This window comes from Eublepharis macularius, chromosome 1 (genome assembly GCF_028583425.1).
Source record: "Eublepharis macularius isolate TG4126 chromosome 1, MPM_Emac_v1.0, whole genome shotgun sequence".
Taxonomy (NCBI): Eukaryota; Metazoa; Chordata; class Lepidosauria; order Squamata; family Eublepharidae; genus Eublepharis; species Eublepharis macularius.
This window is the reverse complement of record NC_072790.1, coordinates 238,523,616-238,539,216: the sequence shown is the minus strand read 5'-3', so window position 1 is coordinate 238,539,216 and position 15,601 is coordinate 238,523,616. Positions and strand designations below refer to the sequence as shown.

The following is a 15,601-nucleotide window of genomic DNA, read 5'->3' as shown; positions in this document are numbered from 1 at the left end:
TTCCATAATCGTGGGGCTGCCACCAAAAAGGCCCTCGCTCATTTATCCGCCATGTGAGCTTCTTTATCTCATGACACAGTCAGGAAGGCCTCTCCTTCCTGATGGTGATCCTTCAGATACCACGATCCCATACCATGTAGTCCCTTAAAGGCCAAAACCAACGCCCTAAATGTGCTTGGGAGCAGATTGGTAGCCAGTGCGATTGCTGCAATATCAGAGTCACGGGCTCCCGATAGCTAACCCCAACTGGCTGTCTAGCCACAGCCTTCTGCAACCAACAGCAGCTTCCGAACACTCTTCTAGGGCAGCTCCAAGTAGAGTGCATTGCAGTAGTCAAGTCTAGACGTGCCCAAGACATGCATCACTGTGGCTAGATCTGACTGAGCCAAGAATGGGTGCAGCTGACGCGCCAACTGAAGCTGGGCAAAAGCATCTCGAACCACCACAGGCACTTGATTTTCTAAGGTGACTGCTGTGTGGAGCAGCGCCCCCCAAGCTGGGAACCTGCCATTTCAAGGGAAGCATTACCCCGTTCGGTACAGAAGAGATCTCGGGTTCCTGGTGTGCCTTTCTACTGAGCCAGAAAACCGATCTCGTCAGGCTTGAGTTTCAGCTTGTTCACCTTCATCCAGCCCGTTGCTGGCTCCAAGCTCCGGCTCAAAACATCAACTTCCTCCTTGGAATTAGGTAGAAAAGAAAACAGAGCTGGGTTTCATTTTCGTGTTGATGCTGCCTCAGCCCGAATCTCCTGATGTCTTCTCCCAGTGGCTTCATGTAGCTATTAAACAGCACTGGGGATAAGAGTGTACCTTGCGAAACCTCACGGGTGTTCAACAGCCAAGGGGCGGTGTCGAAATCTCACAGCACCACCATCTGAGACAACCTCCCCGATAGGGACCCAAAACTATTTACATCATTCTCTTCTCCTGCATTTAATCATTACAACAACCTTGTGAGGTAGGTTAGGCTGAAAGGGTACAACTGGCCCACCCAGCAACCTTCCATGGCAAAGAGGGATTCAAACCCGGGTCTCCTAGATCTTCGTCCCCACGCTCTAACCACTGCACCACACTGGCTCAAAGAAGTCCCATCTTTGACTATACCGGAGTTGCCTCCTGCAGTCAGATCTAGCTTGACCTACAGGAGGAGATCACTAGTGGTTACCCAGTGGAGAGGGCGGAGGCACTCTGCACATGTTCGAAGGCTCTGCTGCCTCTCTTTCATCGTATGTTCCAGGCTCGAGCCTCGATGCGGGTTGATCTGTGCCCTCCACTGTGGGAAATCTTGCTGATAGCCCGGCTTTCTGTCCCCGAGATGACTGTGGCTGTTGCCCCTTGTCCTGGCGGGGGTTTCCGGGGGGTACCCAAGAACGGGGAGCAGCTTATGAGGCCTTCCTTCTCCTCCGAAGATCATTTGAAAAGTCCTTCCCCGCCTCTTTCCCTCCGTTGTTGAGCCGCAAATGCCATGAAAATCTCTTGGCTGAAAACCTGTTGCTGTTTCAGTCTCGGGATCGCCTTCAAACCTCAAGAGTTAAAAGTGTTCCTTGGCGTGCTTGAGAAAGAAGGATCAGTTCTCCCCACCTGGCTTTAGATCCCAGTTGGTCTGATGTCCCAGTAGTCCTAAGTAGACCCCTGCAAGGATCTAGTGCCCCCTTCTGGTCTCCAGTAGTCCTTATTCACGTATAGAACGGGAGGAGATTCCGTACTTCTGGACAAAGAGATTATTTATTTATAGTCCACCTTTCTCACTGAGACTCAAGGTGGATTACACAGTGCGAGATTAGTACATAGTCAATTCTATAAACCATGCCATGAGGTAGAATCATAGAGTTGGAAGGGGCCATACAGACCATCTAGTCCAACCCCCTGCCTAGTGCAGGATCAGCCTAAAGCATCTGTGACAAGTATTCATCCAGCCTCTTCTTGAAAACTGCCAGTGAGGGGGAGCTCACCACCTCCCGAGGCAGCTGATTCCACTTTTGAACTACTCTGACCGTGAAAAAGTTCTTCCTAATATCCATCCGGTACCTTTGTGTATGTAATTTAAGCCCGTTGCTTCGGGTCCTACCCTCTGCTGCCAACTGGAACAGCTCCCTGCCCTCCTCCAAATGACAGCCTTTCAAATGCTTAAGGCGAGCAATCACGTCCCCCCTCAATCTCCTCTTCTCCAAACTAAACATTCCCAAGGCCCTCAGCCTTTCCTTGTAGGGCTCAGTCTCCAGACCCCTGATCATCCTCGTCGCTCTCCTCTGCACCCTCTCGATTTTGTCCACATCCTTTTTGAAGTGAGGCCTCCAGAACTGCACACAGTACTCCAGGTGCGGCCTGACCAAGGCGCAGTATAGAGAGGGGCTATGACCTATGAGGTAAATAAATGTAAGCTTACAAAGATATAACATTAGCAAAAATCCAACACAGAGTTGAAGAAATGCTGGTCTGTGTGTCCCCACGTATGCTGAGAGCAGTCTGAGGATCTGGGAGACCCGAGTTCAAGTCCTCAGTCTGCCATGAAAGCTTGCTCCATGACCATACGCCATTTGCACACTCTCAACCTACCTCACAGGGGTGTTGTGACGACCAAGTGGAACAGTGTCAGCTGCTTCGCAGAAAGGCAAGGTATGAATTAAGTAAATAAATAAGTACTTTCCTGTCCCTCATGCTTACGATGATGGGCTTGGAAACGACACAGCCAAAAGCTGCTGAAATCTCCGATGAGCCGCGCTGCAGGTCTCCTTACCTGTAAATGGCGGAGGTGGGAAAATGTATGCAAATGTGCTTCATTTGCATAACGTTTCCAGTTGGCATAACCGAGCTGTTCTTGCGGTTGGATTTCAGATCACCTTGCACACAGTTGCCCCTTCTTGCTTGCTTTCTTAAGCCTCGAGTCATCTCGGCCTACTGACCTCTGCGGCTTGTTCGTTGCACCCCGGTGCAGAAAGAACAGCCAGCCCCGTCTCAGCTGCAAACAGGGCTAGCGGGGTGGTAGGGAGGGGAGGGAGCTGGGAAGTCTGGCTGGCCGAGTCTTCCGAGCCCAGCATCAGCAAGTCGCGGCAGTCGCGGCTGCTCCGAAGATGACTGTTCCTGTCCACACCGATCTCGGGAGCTGTCAATCAGCGCCAGCCCAGACGCCCGATGGCGTTAGACTCGCTTGTGTTGTGGGCGACCTGCGGGGAGGCGAAGGGGCTGGCTTGCCGGGGGAGGACAGTGTGTGTGTGTGTCTGTCTGGGAGAGCTGCGCGCTTGGAGCACTGAATGCTTGGCTCTGGGATGGAGTCAGCCGTGTCTGGTGGCGAGGTGAGAGGTGAATCTCCCCGGGGGCCCTGAGCTCCCATCTCTTCCAACTCCTGGGAACCTGTGTAATTTGCTGCAGAAAAATAGAACACCTTGCAAAGAACAACAAACTGCTTCCTGGCCTTGCGCTGCCCCCTTTTAATGCCGCCGCTGGGTGTGCGGTTCAGCCCAGGTGGTAGAACGTCACATCGAGTTGCTGTCCTTCAGGTGCGGCCTGGAGATCTAGAATTACAGCTGGTCTCTGACGACAGAGATCAGTTCTAAATGTGTATTTTCTTTCTGTGCTATATATATATATATATATAGTTTGTGTGTGCATGTGCGTGTGTATGCGTGTGTGTTTTTAAAGGTGCTGCTGGACCTGGAACATTTAGAAGGAGGAGGGGGGGACGTATTGTCTTTGACATAGTAGGAGCCGTCTTTTAAAAGACATGCCGTCCACAGCGAGAGCAAAGGAATGCCTCTTTTAGTAAGGTTGCCAGCTACGGGTTTGGAAATTCCTGGAGATTTGGGGGTATGGTTGCCAACCTCCAGATGGAGATCTCCTGGAATTACAACTAATCTCCAGGCTACAAAGATCAGTCCCCTTGGCAGGGCCGGATCGAGGGGGGGAGGTGGGGTAGTCTGCCCCCGGTGCCGCCAGAGAGGGGGCGGTGGGAGTAGCTGCCAGCTCCCGGGAGCACGCAGGCGGCAGCGCGGGCAGCCTCCCAGCCCCCCACGCTGCCTTTCGCTTACCCCGCAGGACGGGGTGGCTGGCTTGCCGTGCGCCCCCTGTCCTGCGGGGCAGGCAAAAGGCAGCGCAGGGGGCTGCGAGGACACCCACGTCATTCGCCTGCCCCTCAGGACAGGGGGCGGCCGGCTTGCCCCCTGTCCTGCGGGGAGGCGAATGGCGCGGGTGGCTTCCCAGCCCCGCATGTTGCCTCTGCCGGCGCACTGCACGGGCAGCATGCTTCACCTTGCGCAATGATGTCACAGAAGTGACATCATCACGCAGCACCGGGAACACACGTGCGCTGTGCGCACGCGATGGTCAGACTAGGGTTGCCCTGGGCACCGGCAACCCTGGATCCGGCCCAGCCCCCTGGAGAAAATGACTGCTTTGGATGGCGGACTCTATGGCATTCTACCCAGCTGAGCTCCTTCCCCTCTCCAAACCCTGTCCTCCTCTGGCTCCTCCCCTCAATTCTCCAGGAATTTCCTCACCTAGAGTTGGCAACCCTATGGCCTCTTCAAAACATGTCCATAAAACACTGCTGACGCCCCCTCTCCATTCATAATCATAACAGGTGCTTATTTGGATGTTTTGAGAAGAGGTTTCATTGTGGCCAGTCCAGGACAGACCTGCATGTCAGCTGCCCGTTTTTGCTTTTGAGAGTTCGGAGGGTCACCTGCTTTGCAGCCTATCAGTGCAACCTTGAGGTCTAGACACTTTTTTAAAAAGAGGGAGCTGATCTCTGTGCTGAATAACACAACTTGCTACATTCAGCAGAGATGTAGTCCTCACTGGGGTACCATGAACAGAAGGTTCAAGCCTACAGAAGGTTGTCTGCTGTGTGAACCCCGTTGAAATGAATAGGCTGCTTCAGGGAAGTTTGCCGAAGAGACCCAGGATGTGCGGATTAGCAAAGTAGGTTGGGTGCTCTAGTGTTGTTCCGGGAAGTAGAATTTCTTTTTCAGAAATCCACTTTGTTTCGCGACAGCCATTGGTTCCACTTGTTCTCTTTCCCCCTTTTTAAAAAGAGGGATTTCTCTTTGAAGCGAAACCAGTGCGCCCTTTCGTAAACTTCAGCCCTTGCCGATATTTGATGTTACACGCCACAGAGGATGTTCTAGCAAGTTTGGGAAGATGCCGCCTGCCTCTGAGCCTCTGCAGAGTGAAATTCTGAAATCTCGCCAAACCTTGCGTCCCGTCCTTCCTCTCTTAGCATTTCTCTGACCCAAATGGAATGGATTAGGGACTGACTCCAAATTCCTAAAAAAGAGGGAAAGAAACAGATTGTCGGATTTCAGGGAGAAATGGAGTATTGAGGAATTAAGAGAATTTCTCTTAACCATCCTCGGTGTTCCTTTTAAGCCCCATCTTGGGCTACCCCTAGACTGGGAGATCTCTGAGGAAGACTCCACATTTCTACTCTGGGCTGGTCACAGCAGTGCAGTGGAAAACGTCACCGAGCCAGCCTTGTTTTTCCCAATTTTCAGACCCAACTAAAGCTCTTAAAGAATCAGAAATCCCCCCCTTCGCACACACATTCACATACATCTCCCCAAAACAAAGGGGGTGCAAAGGATAGAGAAAGATCTAACCCTGTGAATCTGTTGTGTTCTGTTGCCTCTAGTGGCCGTGGGTCATACAGCCCAAAGTGACTATAATCTGGCTATACTGGTTTAATGCCAGTATTCCCAAACCTTTGCTACTGGCATGGATGCAACCAGTTTGTAATGGGAGAGCTTTTTGTGGTGGGAGATTGGAAAGGGCAGAGTTGTAGAGCTGGAATTCATCCCTTCGCTTAGTGGCTGGGGGTGGCGTGTAGTCCGGAATAAATTTAGAAGATAATCATTCTCCGTGTTTAAAGTGGCAGATGCCGGGGACAAAACCACTTCAGGCGACCCTATATTCTGGTGTGCCACCCTTTTTTCTTAATTCCAGATGCATGCGGAATTTGCCTTTGGCTACTCAATACCAAAGGGACTTCTGGTTAACCACTACTCCGTGTGTTCAGAAACGGGCCTTGGCGCAAGCTGGGCGGGTGGACGTTTTGTCATCAGTCAGTGGCTGAGATAAATCCTGCCGGAGCGTTTTGGGGGGGTTCCATTCTGACTTCCCTTCTTTGTTCTCCTTCCAGCTTGCGGCGGGAGGGCTACACGGTCCAGGTGAACGTCAACGACTACCTGGACATCTACTGCCCGCACTACAACTCCTCGGTGCCTGAGGGGCGCATGGAGCAGTACATCCTCTACATGGTGAACCACGAGGGCTACCGGACGTGCAACATCAGCCAAGGGTTCAAGCGCTGGGAGTGCAACCGCCCGCATGCGCCACACAGCCCCATCAAGTTCTCAGAGAAGTTTCAACGCTACAGTGCATTCTCGCTGGGCTATGAGTTCCACGCTGGCCACGAGTACTACTACATCTGTGAGTGACCCTTGGGTGCCCCACTCACCCTCCCTAGAGAATCCCTAGGCCACGGAAAATCATTTTTCACCATTCCTACGTGTTATGCACAACTGTGTAAAAATTTTGTGATGGTGTAGTTATTTGGGGAGGGGTGCGCATGGACAGAAGAGCCATGAGTTCGCTGTGAATGTACACTTCCTGTGTATTTCTAGTGAGAAAGCCAAATGTAGAAGGGTCTATGTGTGTACATCTGACTGTACACTAATTCTGTGTGAAGTGGCTCAGAGTTACCTGTAAATCCACACTCAAAATTCTCTGAGATCAGGAGATCAGAACTCCCGTGGCCTTGGGTAGTAGAGATCTACTACCTTGGGTAGTAGAGACCTGGATTTCTTGCAGGTCTTAGACTCAAAACACACGAGACAAAATACCTAGATTCAACTTGTGTTCTCTCTGACCTAAAGGTTTGCCGGGAAGTGTAGGCGTCCTTGCAGCTTAAAGTTTAGCATTTACAGTGCAGGCGTCCTTGCAGCTTAAAGTTTAGCACTTACAGTGCAGGCGTCCTTGCAGCTTAAAGTTTAGCATTTACAGAGCAGCGAGGAGGGAAGTGCAAGCGTGGGGTGCCTTTCCTCCCACTCTCAAGGTGCATCACGGCATTTTCCCTTCCCCTCACCCGGCCTAGCCCTGCAGAGCGACGCCTGGCTGCACCGGGAAACTTTAAGCTGCAAGGACCCCCGCATATCCCTCTCTGCTGCTCTGTAAATGCTAAACTTTAAGCTGCAAGGACACCTGCACTTCTCCCTGCTGCTCTGTAAATGCTAAACTTTAAGCTGCAAGGACGCCTACACTTCCCGACAAACCTTTAGGTAAGAGAACACGAGTTGAATCTAGGTATTTCATCTCGTGTGTTTCGACTGTTAGATTCCAGTCCTGGCATCTTGAGACTTGGTAGCAGAAGTAATCCAAACGGTGTTTTGCCATCTTCTGGACATGGAGCAGGAGTCTCTGGGTGTGTGTGTGGGAGAGATAGTTGTGAATTTCCTGCATTGTGCAGGGGGTTGGACCAGATGACCCTGGAGGTACCTTCCAACCCTGTGATTCTATGATCTGAGAGCCTCTGTCACTCAGAGAATTCCAGGCTGAGCGGCTTGCCTCCTTCTAAGGCAACGTCATGGGTTCAAAGTCATTGAATGAGCCTTGTAACCTTCCCCGATTGAGTTATGAGAACCATAAGGCTGAGTTGCGAGAATTGTAAGGTTACTGGGTGACCCTTGATCTCCCATTGTCTGCAAGAAAATGAAAATCCCCAAATGTGAACATTTCCCCTTCAGCATAATTGTAAATTGTAATTGTGTGACCTTTGACATATCTACCCCAATCTTGTTCTGGATAGTTGCCAACCTCCAGGAGGTGGGCTGGAGTTCTCTTGTAAATATGTCTGATCTCCAGACTATAGAGTACAGTTTCTCTAGAGAAAATCAAGATGGGCAGCCGTGTTAGTTTGTCTGTAGCAGTGGGAAAGATCAAGAGTCCAGTAGCACCTGTAAGATTAACACAATTTGGTATCGGGTATGAGCTTTTGTGAGCCACAGCTCACTTCTTCAGGTATTTGTTAACCTGAATTTGCTACTACACATTTTGTTAGCCTTATAGGTGCTACTGAATGGAGACAAAGGCTTCTTGGCTCATTACCCATGCTGATTTCTCCGCACCCACTACCCCACCCTGTTCAATCACACCCACAATTATCATTCACCAGCTATTGTCATTTGGCTTCTGCAGTAATGCTAGTCTCCAAGATACAAGGACAGGTGGATAGCAAAAATACTAAACAGGTTAGTGGGGTTTGGGGTTAAACTTCAGCGGTTAATGAGGTAGGCCTCTTCAATGCTACAGGGGGGTCTTGAGGGCCAAGGGTGCAGATTCCCACCCCTTCTTTTTTGGGGAGGGGGATTTAACTATCACTTTTTCCTCCTTTTGCTCTTCCAAGGAGCTCACCATGGTATACGTGGTCTCTTCTCCGTTTTACTCCTACAACATAGAATCATAGAGTTGGAAGGGGCCATAGAGACCATCTAGTCCAGCCCCCTGCCCAGTGCAGGATCAGCCTAAAGCATCCCTGACAAATATTCGTCCAGCCTCTTCTTGAAAACTGCCAGTGAAGGGGAGCTCACCACCTCCCGAGGCAGCTGATTCCACCTTTGAACTACTCTGACCGTGAAAAAGTTCTTCCTAATGTCCAGCCGGTACCTTTGTGCATGTAATTTAAGCCCGTTGCTTCGGGTCCTACCCTCTGCTGCCAACCGGAACAGCTCCTTGCCATCCTGTCAGAGGTTGTAGGCTAAAAGAAAGCGACCAAGATTACCAAATGGCTGAGTGGGCTTTAAACCCAGGTTCAATACTTTAACCATTACATCACACTGCCCCTTGAATTCTTCCCCCCACAGCCTTCTTATTCTCTCTCCACCTCTTTATGCCAGTGATGTTGAGTTGCTGAGCTAAGCAGGCGCATGTTCTACGGTCCACCAGGGGGCGCCTCTGGCAAAATATCAGTTCAAGGCTCAGCTTCATCTATCTGCCCTTTAGGGACTGAAATGCTGCAAACGTTTTTTTTGGGGGGGAGTAAAAGCTTTGCGTTTTAAAATGCATTTCAACCTCCCCCCCCCAATAAAAAGAATGAACCCGACTCCCCGTTCCGTGCTCTCTTTGCATAATCGCCTATTAAATGCGTTTGGTTTGCAGCTGTTCTGTAATGAATACAATCAGATCCGACTGGGAGATTAAACGTTTTACTAAAGATTAAGTTCTTTTCTTTAGAGAAGAGAAAAGAAACGGTAATGATCAATTTGCTAAGACGTCCTGCATCAGAAAGCAGAGCAGGTTAGGCTGTTGCAGAGGAAATGAGTCTGGGCAGGAACTCACGAGTTTTTTTGTAGGGGTGGTCGGGAGGGGCTGAGATAGCGGCCCCGCGGTAGGAATAGGGCCCTTGCTTGCATGCAAGAACGTCCCCGTTGTTTCCTTCGAGGGGTGTTCGTCATTCTGCAAGGGTTGCCGCTTGATTCAGGAACTCTTATTCAATTGCCCGTATGAGTTCTAATGGATTTAATTAAAAACGATTACATCTGCATAAACAATAGCTGCAAACAGAATAGGGTGCTTTGTCTTTCGGTGATGCATTTGTGGGTCTCGGCAGGCACCATCTTAGAAAAGGTGTGCCTTCCCTTCCCATGGGAGAGAGAAGGCGGAATGCCTCTTGTTGGGCCCCTGCCTGATAATTGTCGGCATTAACTGTCACAGAAGAGGCATTCTCTTCTGTGTCAGAGCAAGAAGATGCATTCTCTTCTGTGCCAAAGCAAGAAGAGGCATTCTCTTCTGTGTCAGAGCAAGAAGAGGCATTCTCTTCTGTGCCAAAGCAAGAAGAGGCATTCTCTTCTGTGTCAGAGCAAGAAGAGGCATTCTCTTCTGTGCATTCCCTCCTGTGTCAGAGCAAGAGAGAGCCTCTTTCCACAACTATCCTGCAGGAATCTGCTGCCCCAGTTCACTGGGAGGCATCTTGCAAATTGCCTAAAAGATTTTTTTCATCGTCAGTGAATTGACCTGAAATTGCAATGCCCTCGTTTCTAGTCCACAAACTTTCCCTCTGTTCCCTTTTCAGCGACTCCGACGCACAACCACCGCCGGGCCTGCCTTCGAATGAGAGTCTTTGTGTGCTGTGCTTCTAGTAAGTGTCTTCCTCCTCTCCCCTATCCTCAGCGGCATGTGCCGGCCCTTAAAACATATCCTTGCCTCGCCTCAAGAGTTCTCTGTGCGTTGCTTGAATACATTGCATGTTTCCACTTTATTTGTTTGTTTGTTTATAATGTGTGGCTCTGAATGGAAAGAGCTCAGAGATGCACACACTTGCAACATTTCTAAGCGTAACGGCTCCACTGTCCTGTTTCTCTTGTTCTGTGGCAAGGGCGCACAGTGCGTTTCATGCTTCTGCATTGCAGCCTGGCAGTGCGCAACAAATCCAACATGCTGAGAATTGCCATTTTCATAGATTGCTTTCTAGCAAGTTTCTAGTCCTCATGAGGATTTATTTTGATCATTTAGAGATGTGTGTCCTACCAAATCAAAGGGGCTAACAGCACCGCTGATTTAATTTTGGAAACGTAATATCAAATAATATCCTTGTGAACAGTTGGGCAGGCCTCTCAAGAGGCAGCGCAGAAATGTTCTAAATAAATAAAGCATTAGAGTGTAAATACAGCTCTATAAGACAGCAGAGAATGTAAGAGTGCCGTAAGGGATCAAGACAAGGAACCATCTAATCCAATATCCTGTTTCCAGCAGCAGCCATTGGCAGAAAGGATATATACAATTCCCTTGCTGTTGGCCAGCATCTTGTACTTAGAGGTATACTGCCTTTGAATGTGGAGGTTCCATTTAGATGTCAAGGCTAAAGGCCTTAGATAGACCAGTCCTCCCCATATAATCCAGCATCTGCTTCCGGCAGCAGCCAACCAGACATTGGCAAAAAAATATATACAATTCCCTTGCTGCTGGCCAGCATCTTGTACTTAAGAGGTATACTGCCTTTGAAAATGGAGGTTCCATTTAGATGTCAGGGCTAAAGGCCTTCGATAGGTCAGTCCTCCTCCATGAGCTGATCTACATCTCTCTCTTTAAAAAAAAAAAAACACCTTTCCACTCTCCTCAGCTTTACAGGTAGCACTGTATCTTGTGGCAGGGAGTTCCATATATCGACTATATGTTGCATTTAGATTGGGATATATGGGAAGAGATCAGAAGGATGGTATATTATGCCTGATTCCCACTTGCAGGGGAATGAGTGGCAGAGGCCCAAAGGGGAAGAATGGATTGCACCATTTCAGATTACAGGTGGGGGAGTCCAGCTTCAAATGTTCCTTCGCATAATTAAAAAAAAAAAAGGTTTTAATCCCTTCTTTTCTGCTCCGCTGATTTTCTACCTTCAAGGCTATTTTAAGACGGGATATTCCCAAATGTGATTGCCAACCCACCTGTACTGATTTAGTATGTTCTACCATTTAATTCTTCTGTCTGAGAAAACCTGACTATAGTTGGAGGGATGGGGGCTGCCCACAAAGCTGCATTATAACAGTGAACCCCATCTCTCTAGCCTCTAGGAAATATCACTGCGTCCCCCCAGTTTCCCCAGATCTCTCTTTTTTAAAAAAATTTTTTTATTAAAACAAAAAGAGGGTACAAAAAAGAAGGGGAGAAAAAAAGGACAAGCAAGACAAACGTATAACTGTGTGCTACAAGGATTATTGAAATACAGAACACAAAAATTGTAGTTTCCCCAGATATCTCTGATACATTTTTTGAATCCGTTCTGCATAGAGGACTAGAAACTTGTTTTTTGAAAAATCAAAAAGCTGCCATCGGGTCAGATTGTTACAATCTAAAGAAAGCGCACAGCGTTATGTGGTCCTCTGACCTCCCGCTCTGCCCATAATGAGTGCGCCCGCATCCTGCACGCATAACCAAAGGTGAATTTACATCATCGGTTGCTGATGGGGAAATGTGGCCACAAGGTGCTGAATCCGTCTCAGTATTTCCAGTTACTCATTCTTAATGCGCCCCCATGTGGGGCAGTAGAGGCACCACCAGACGGGAGATGATAACCGGTGTTCGCATGGCGAAATTTCAGTTTTCTCCTTTTTCGCACGGGGCATGTTGAGCACGAGTAACCCCACCGGAGTGCCACACGACTTCTCCCACCGCCACCTTGGGGTGACATTGCCCTGAAAGACGAGAACATGGAAACCAGACATAAATAGCCAGGCGCCTCTTCCCCTTTGAGAATTCATACCAGGATTAGCAAGGAAACGTTCACAAATGGGTAGCTGTTTGAAATAACTTGAGCAGGGGCGACTCATGGGGGAGGGAAGGCCCAGCTTCCCCCAATTTCTCCCTTCTTGCCCCACATTCCATTTTCTCTCCCTTTCCTAGGACCTCCAATTTACACCCTTCTCTCATTCACTGCCCGGCACCTCTCCCCCCACCCCTAATCCTCCTGCAGGCCAATCAGCTGAACATCAGACGGATCAAGCATAAAACCTGTCCACGCTTTGATGCGTTACTGACTGCTGCTGCCCATGTGTTGATTGGCGGTGGATGGGACAAGCTTTCCCTTCCACCACCCCCATCAGCATTCAGATGCTGGTAAAAGAGCTGCTGTAGCACAGTGGTTAAGTGGTTCGGCTGCGAATCAGCAGTCTGCTGGTTCGACTCCCACTACTGCCGTGAGCTCAGCAGGTGCCTTTGGGTCAGCCACTCCCCTCAGCCCCAGCTGTATTGTGGAATAATAACACTGACTTTGTTTACCAGAGTGGAACACTAATTGGTCAAGAAGAGTGGTATATAAGCACTGTTATTATTATTTATTATTATTAAGATGCTTGAAGCAGAAAGCATGGAGAAGGTTCTGCTTCAGCCCTTCCTTGCCTCTGACTCCCAGCTGATTAGGGGTAGATGGCTCCAGCTGCTGCCACTGCCTCACCCTGGCTTCTGCCACTTCAGCCCCCTCCCTGCACCCTTGCCCTTTCTTCCTGCCCCTCTCTGTTTTCTCTCCCCAAGAGTTTATGCCACCTGTGATCTCTGTTGGGGAGGGAGGAGGAAGCTTTTCTGATTCAGAGGGTTTTTTAAAAATCCAGGTTTTCTTTCAAGCCTAGGGTTTCTCCTGAGTTTGCTGGAAAGATCCCCCTTGTCTGCACATGGCCTCACGGTTTGGATTTTTGATCCTCATTCTAGGTCCATCTTCGGAATAAGATTTGGAGACTGGAAAGTTAGGATGGTGTAATCAATATGGTGGACTAGTCACTTTTGTGGCCTTATTTGGGCTCACTTTTGCAGTCATAGGTGCATCTCCAAGCTACAAAGCTGACAAGTGCTGTCATGCACTGTCCTGTCATGTGCACTTCAATGTGCGCATAGCTGTTCTTGAGGCACACTCCCATAATGCACCAGTCAGGGATCACCTGGGTATGTCTGCTGCTTGCTGACCGTGTTCACGTCCCTTTGTATATCTAGTGGGAATTCTTGTTTGTGCTTATTTTCCCCTTCCACCCGACACTCTGTCTTGTGGGACTTTCGACCCTCTCTTAATGCCTTTTAGGGGAACAGTGTCTGGTTTAGTTGTACGAGTTTATGGGCTGGGGAAGTTCAAACTATATCAGGGGATCAGTTGAAAGCTTGAGTGAAGAAGAGGTGGGGCTGTGGGGAGGGAGGTTGGAGCATGGTCCCCTCCCCTTCCCCTTCAGCGCATAACCCTCTCCCCCCTCTCCTGCCTGCAGCGTCGCACTCTGGGGAGAAGGCGGCCCCGACCCTCCCGCAGTTCACTATAGGGCCAGAGGTGAAGATCGAGGATTTGGGTGAGTGAGACTCACAGCGCCCCCTTCTGGCAGAGGGAGCTTCCTGAAGCTTGTGCCCCCAGCTGGCGCCCAGCACCCCCTTCTGCTTTGGCAGTGCCCCCTGCTGGATAAGGCGGAAAGCTTCTCCCGAATTGGTGGAGGCCCCTAGCAAATTTAATTCAGCCTTGGAGCTGCAGCAGGGTTCCCCCCTCTCCCCGAAAAATCCTCTGCCCTGCCACCCACCACACCGGAGGTGCCCCAGCAGGAGGCGCTAGCGGGGAGGAGAGGGTGCCCCTCGCTCTGCTCTGGACTTACCGTCTTTCCTTTCCCCCCTCCCCTTTTCTCCCCCATTTGCAGATAACTTTAACCCCGAGATGCCCAAGCTGGAGAAGAGTATCAGCGGGACCAGCCCCAAACGGGAACACTTACCCTTGGCAGTGGCTGCCGCCTTGTTCCTCATGACTCTCTTGGCCTCCTAGCTGTGCAGGGTGCCAAGGGAGGGCACCGAGCACACCCGCGTGGACCCAGCTCCCTCCCCAGTGACTTCCTTGCCATTGTGAAAGAACAAACAAACAAAAAAACGATATATTTAACCCGGGATATCTGCAAGTAGGCAGCACGAGTGGCAGTCGGGGAGTGCCACGGTGGTGGAGTGCGAACCTTTTCCTGGCAGTGCCCCCCTCTCCCTCCCCCAGCAAAGGGAATGATATTGCTGCATCCTGCCCTCTCTCTTTCGCCTGTCCCATCTGCCCGTTGCTGGGGAGGGGTGGGGGGGGAGATTCAGAGGAGGTCCTGGGCATTGTCCACTGCAACTGGGAAAGAGCCCCACCTACTTGCGGACTTCAAGGGAGAGGGAGCAGTTTGGTGTCCTGCCAAAGGTGGCCTTCGTCATCTGGACATCTGGGCCTCTGAGCCCAGCAGTGACCTAAGGACCACAGGCCACCGAGCCTGTATACCAGCAGTCGGCCTTCTGCCAGTCTCTTTGGGTGCCCTAGGCGCAAACTGGCAACGAACATCTGGAGCAACGAAGCGCCTTGAAGACCTCAGCTGGCTCGGGCCAGAACGTGGGGACGTCACACTCTGGCAATGCTTTTGAGAGGGAGAGCTGTGCCCTGTTTGGAGAGGGACATCCTGCTCACCCCAGAGATGGGGGGCACTGTATGCCCGCTGACTTGGGATGCGTGGTACCCTAACTCTGGGTACCTGTACATATCGCAATGTGTTCTGTACAGAGAGGTTCTATTATCCGTGTCTATAGATTATCATAAACTGTTCTTGTAGTGGGTGGGCACGGGGCGGGCGCCGGCCCGCCTGTGGAAGCCAGACTCTTTTTAAATTCCTTTCCTTTTTCTTTTTTTTGAGGGTGTTTGTTTTTTTGGGGGCGATTCCTCCCTTGTCTTCTGTGAAGACCAGACCTATGCAAGACGCACGGACACTTTTCTTTCTGGGGCAAAAACCACGTCAACGGACAAGCAAAGGACCTTTGGGGGGGGGTGGTTGTTTGGGTTTTTTTGTGTTCTCAAGAGCTTTGGCTGGCGATTTTCATATACTTGCTCTTAGTCTATTAAAAAAAATTAATAAAAGGTGGAGAAAAAAATCATTTTTTCTGAAGTTGTGGATTTTGTGGCTCCAAGTCAGGAGCTGAGGTGGAAGGGGGACCAACAAATGGACCAGGTTGAACTTTTTTTCACAGAGACAGTGTTCCAGAAAGCTAATCGGAATTGGCAGGTTGAGCTAAGCCAAAATGTTTCTTAGATCTATTCTCTTCCTTAAGACCCCATTTTAATTCACGTATTTATTTTGTTTGTTCCCAACTCT

General features: G+C 50.0%; 1 protein-coding gene across 2 annotated transcripts in view; it reads left to right on the top strand.

Moving 5' to 3' along the window:
- EFNA3 (ephrin A3) overlaps window positions 1–15,383 on the top strand; it is a 59,664-nt gene extending 44,281 nt beyond the window's left edge. The window contains exons 2-5 of one of the 2 annotated variants that reach the window (XM_054977621.1): window positions 6,133–6,422; window positions 10,060–10,125; window positions 13,727–13,804; window positions 14,141–15,383. In XM_054977621.1, coding sequence (XP_054833596.1) covers window positions 6,133–6,422; window positions 10,060–10,125; window positions 13,727–13,804; window positions 14,141–14,262 — 556 coding nt within the window. In that variant the 3' untranslated portion in view covers window positions 14,263–15,383. The remainder of the gene's footprint in view (window positions 1–6,132; window positions 6,423–10,059; window positions 10,126–13,726; window positions 13,805–14,140) is intronic. The other variant, XM_054977703.1, reaches the window with a different exon arrangement.
- The last annotated feature ends 218 nt before the right edge of the window (window positions 15,384–15,601 follow it).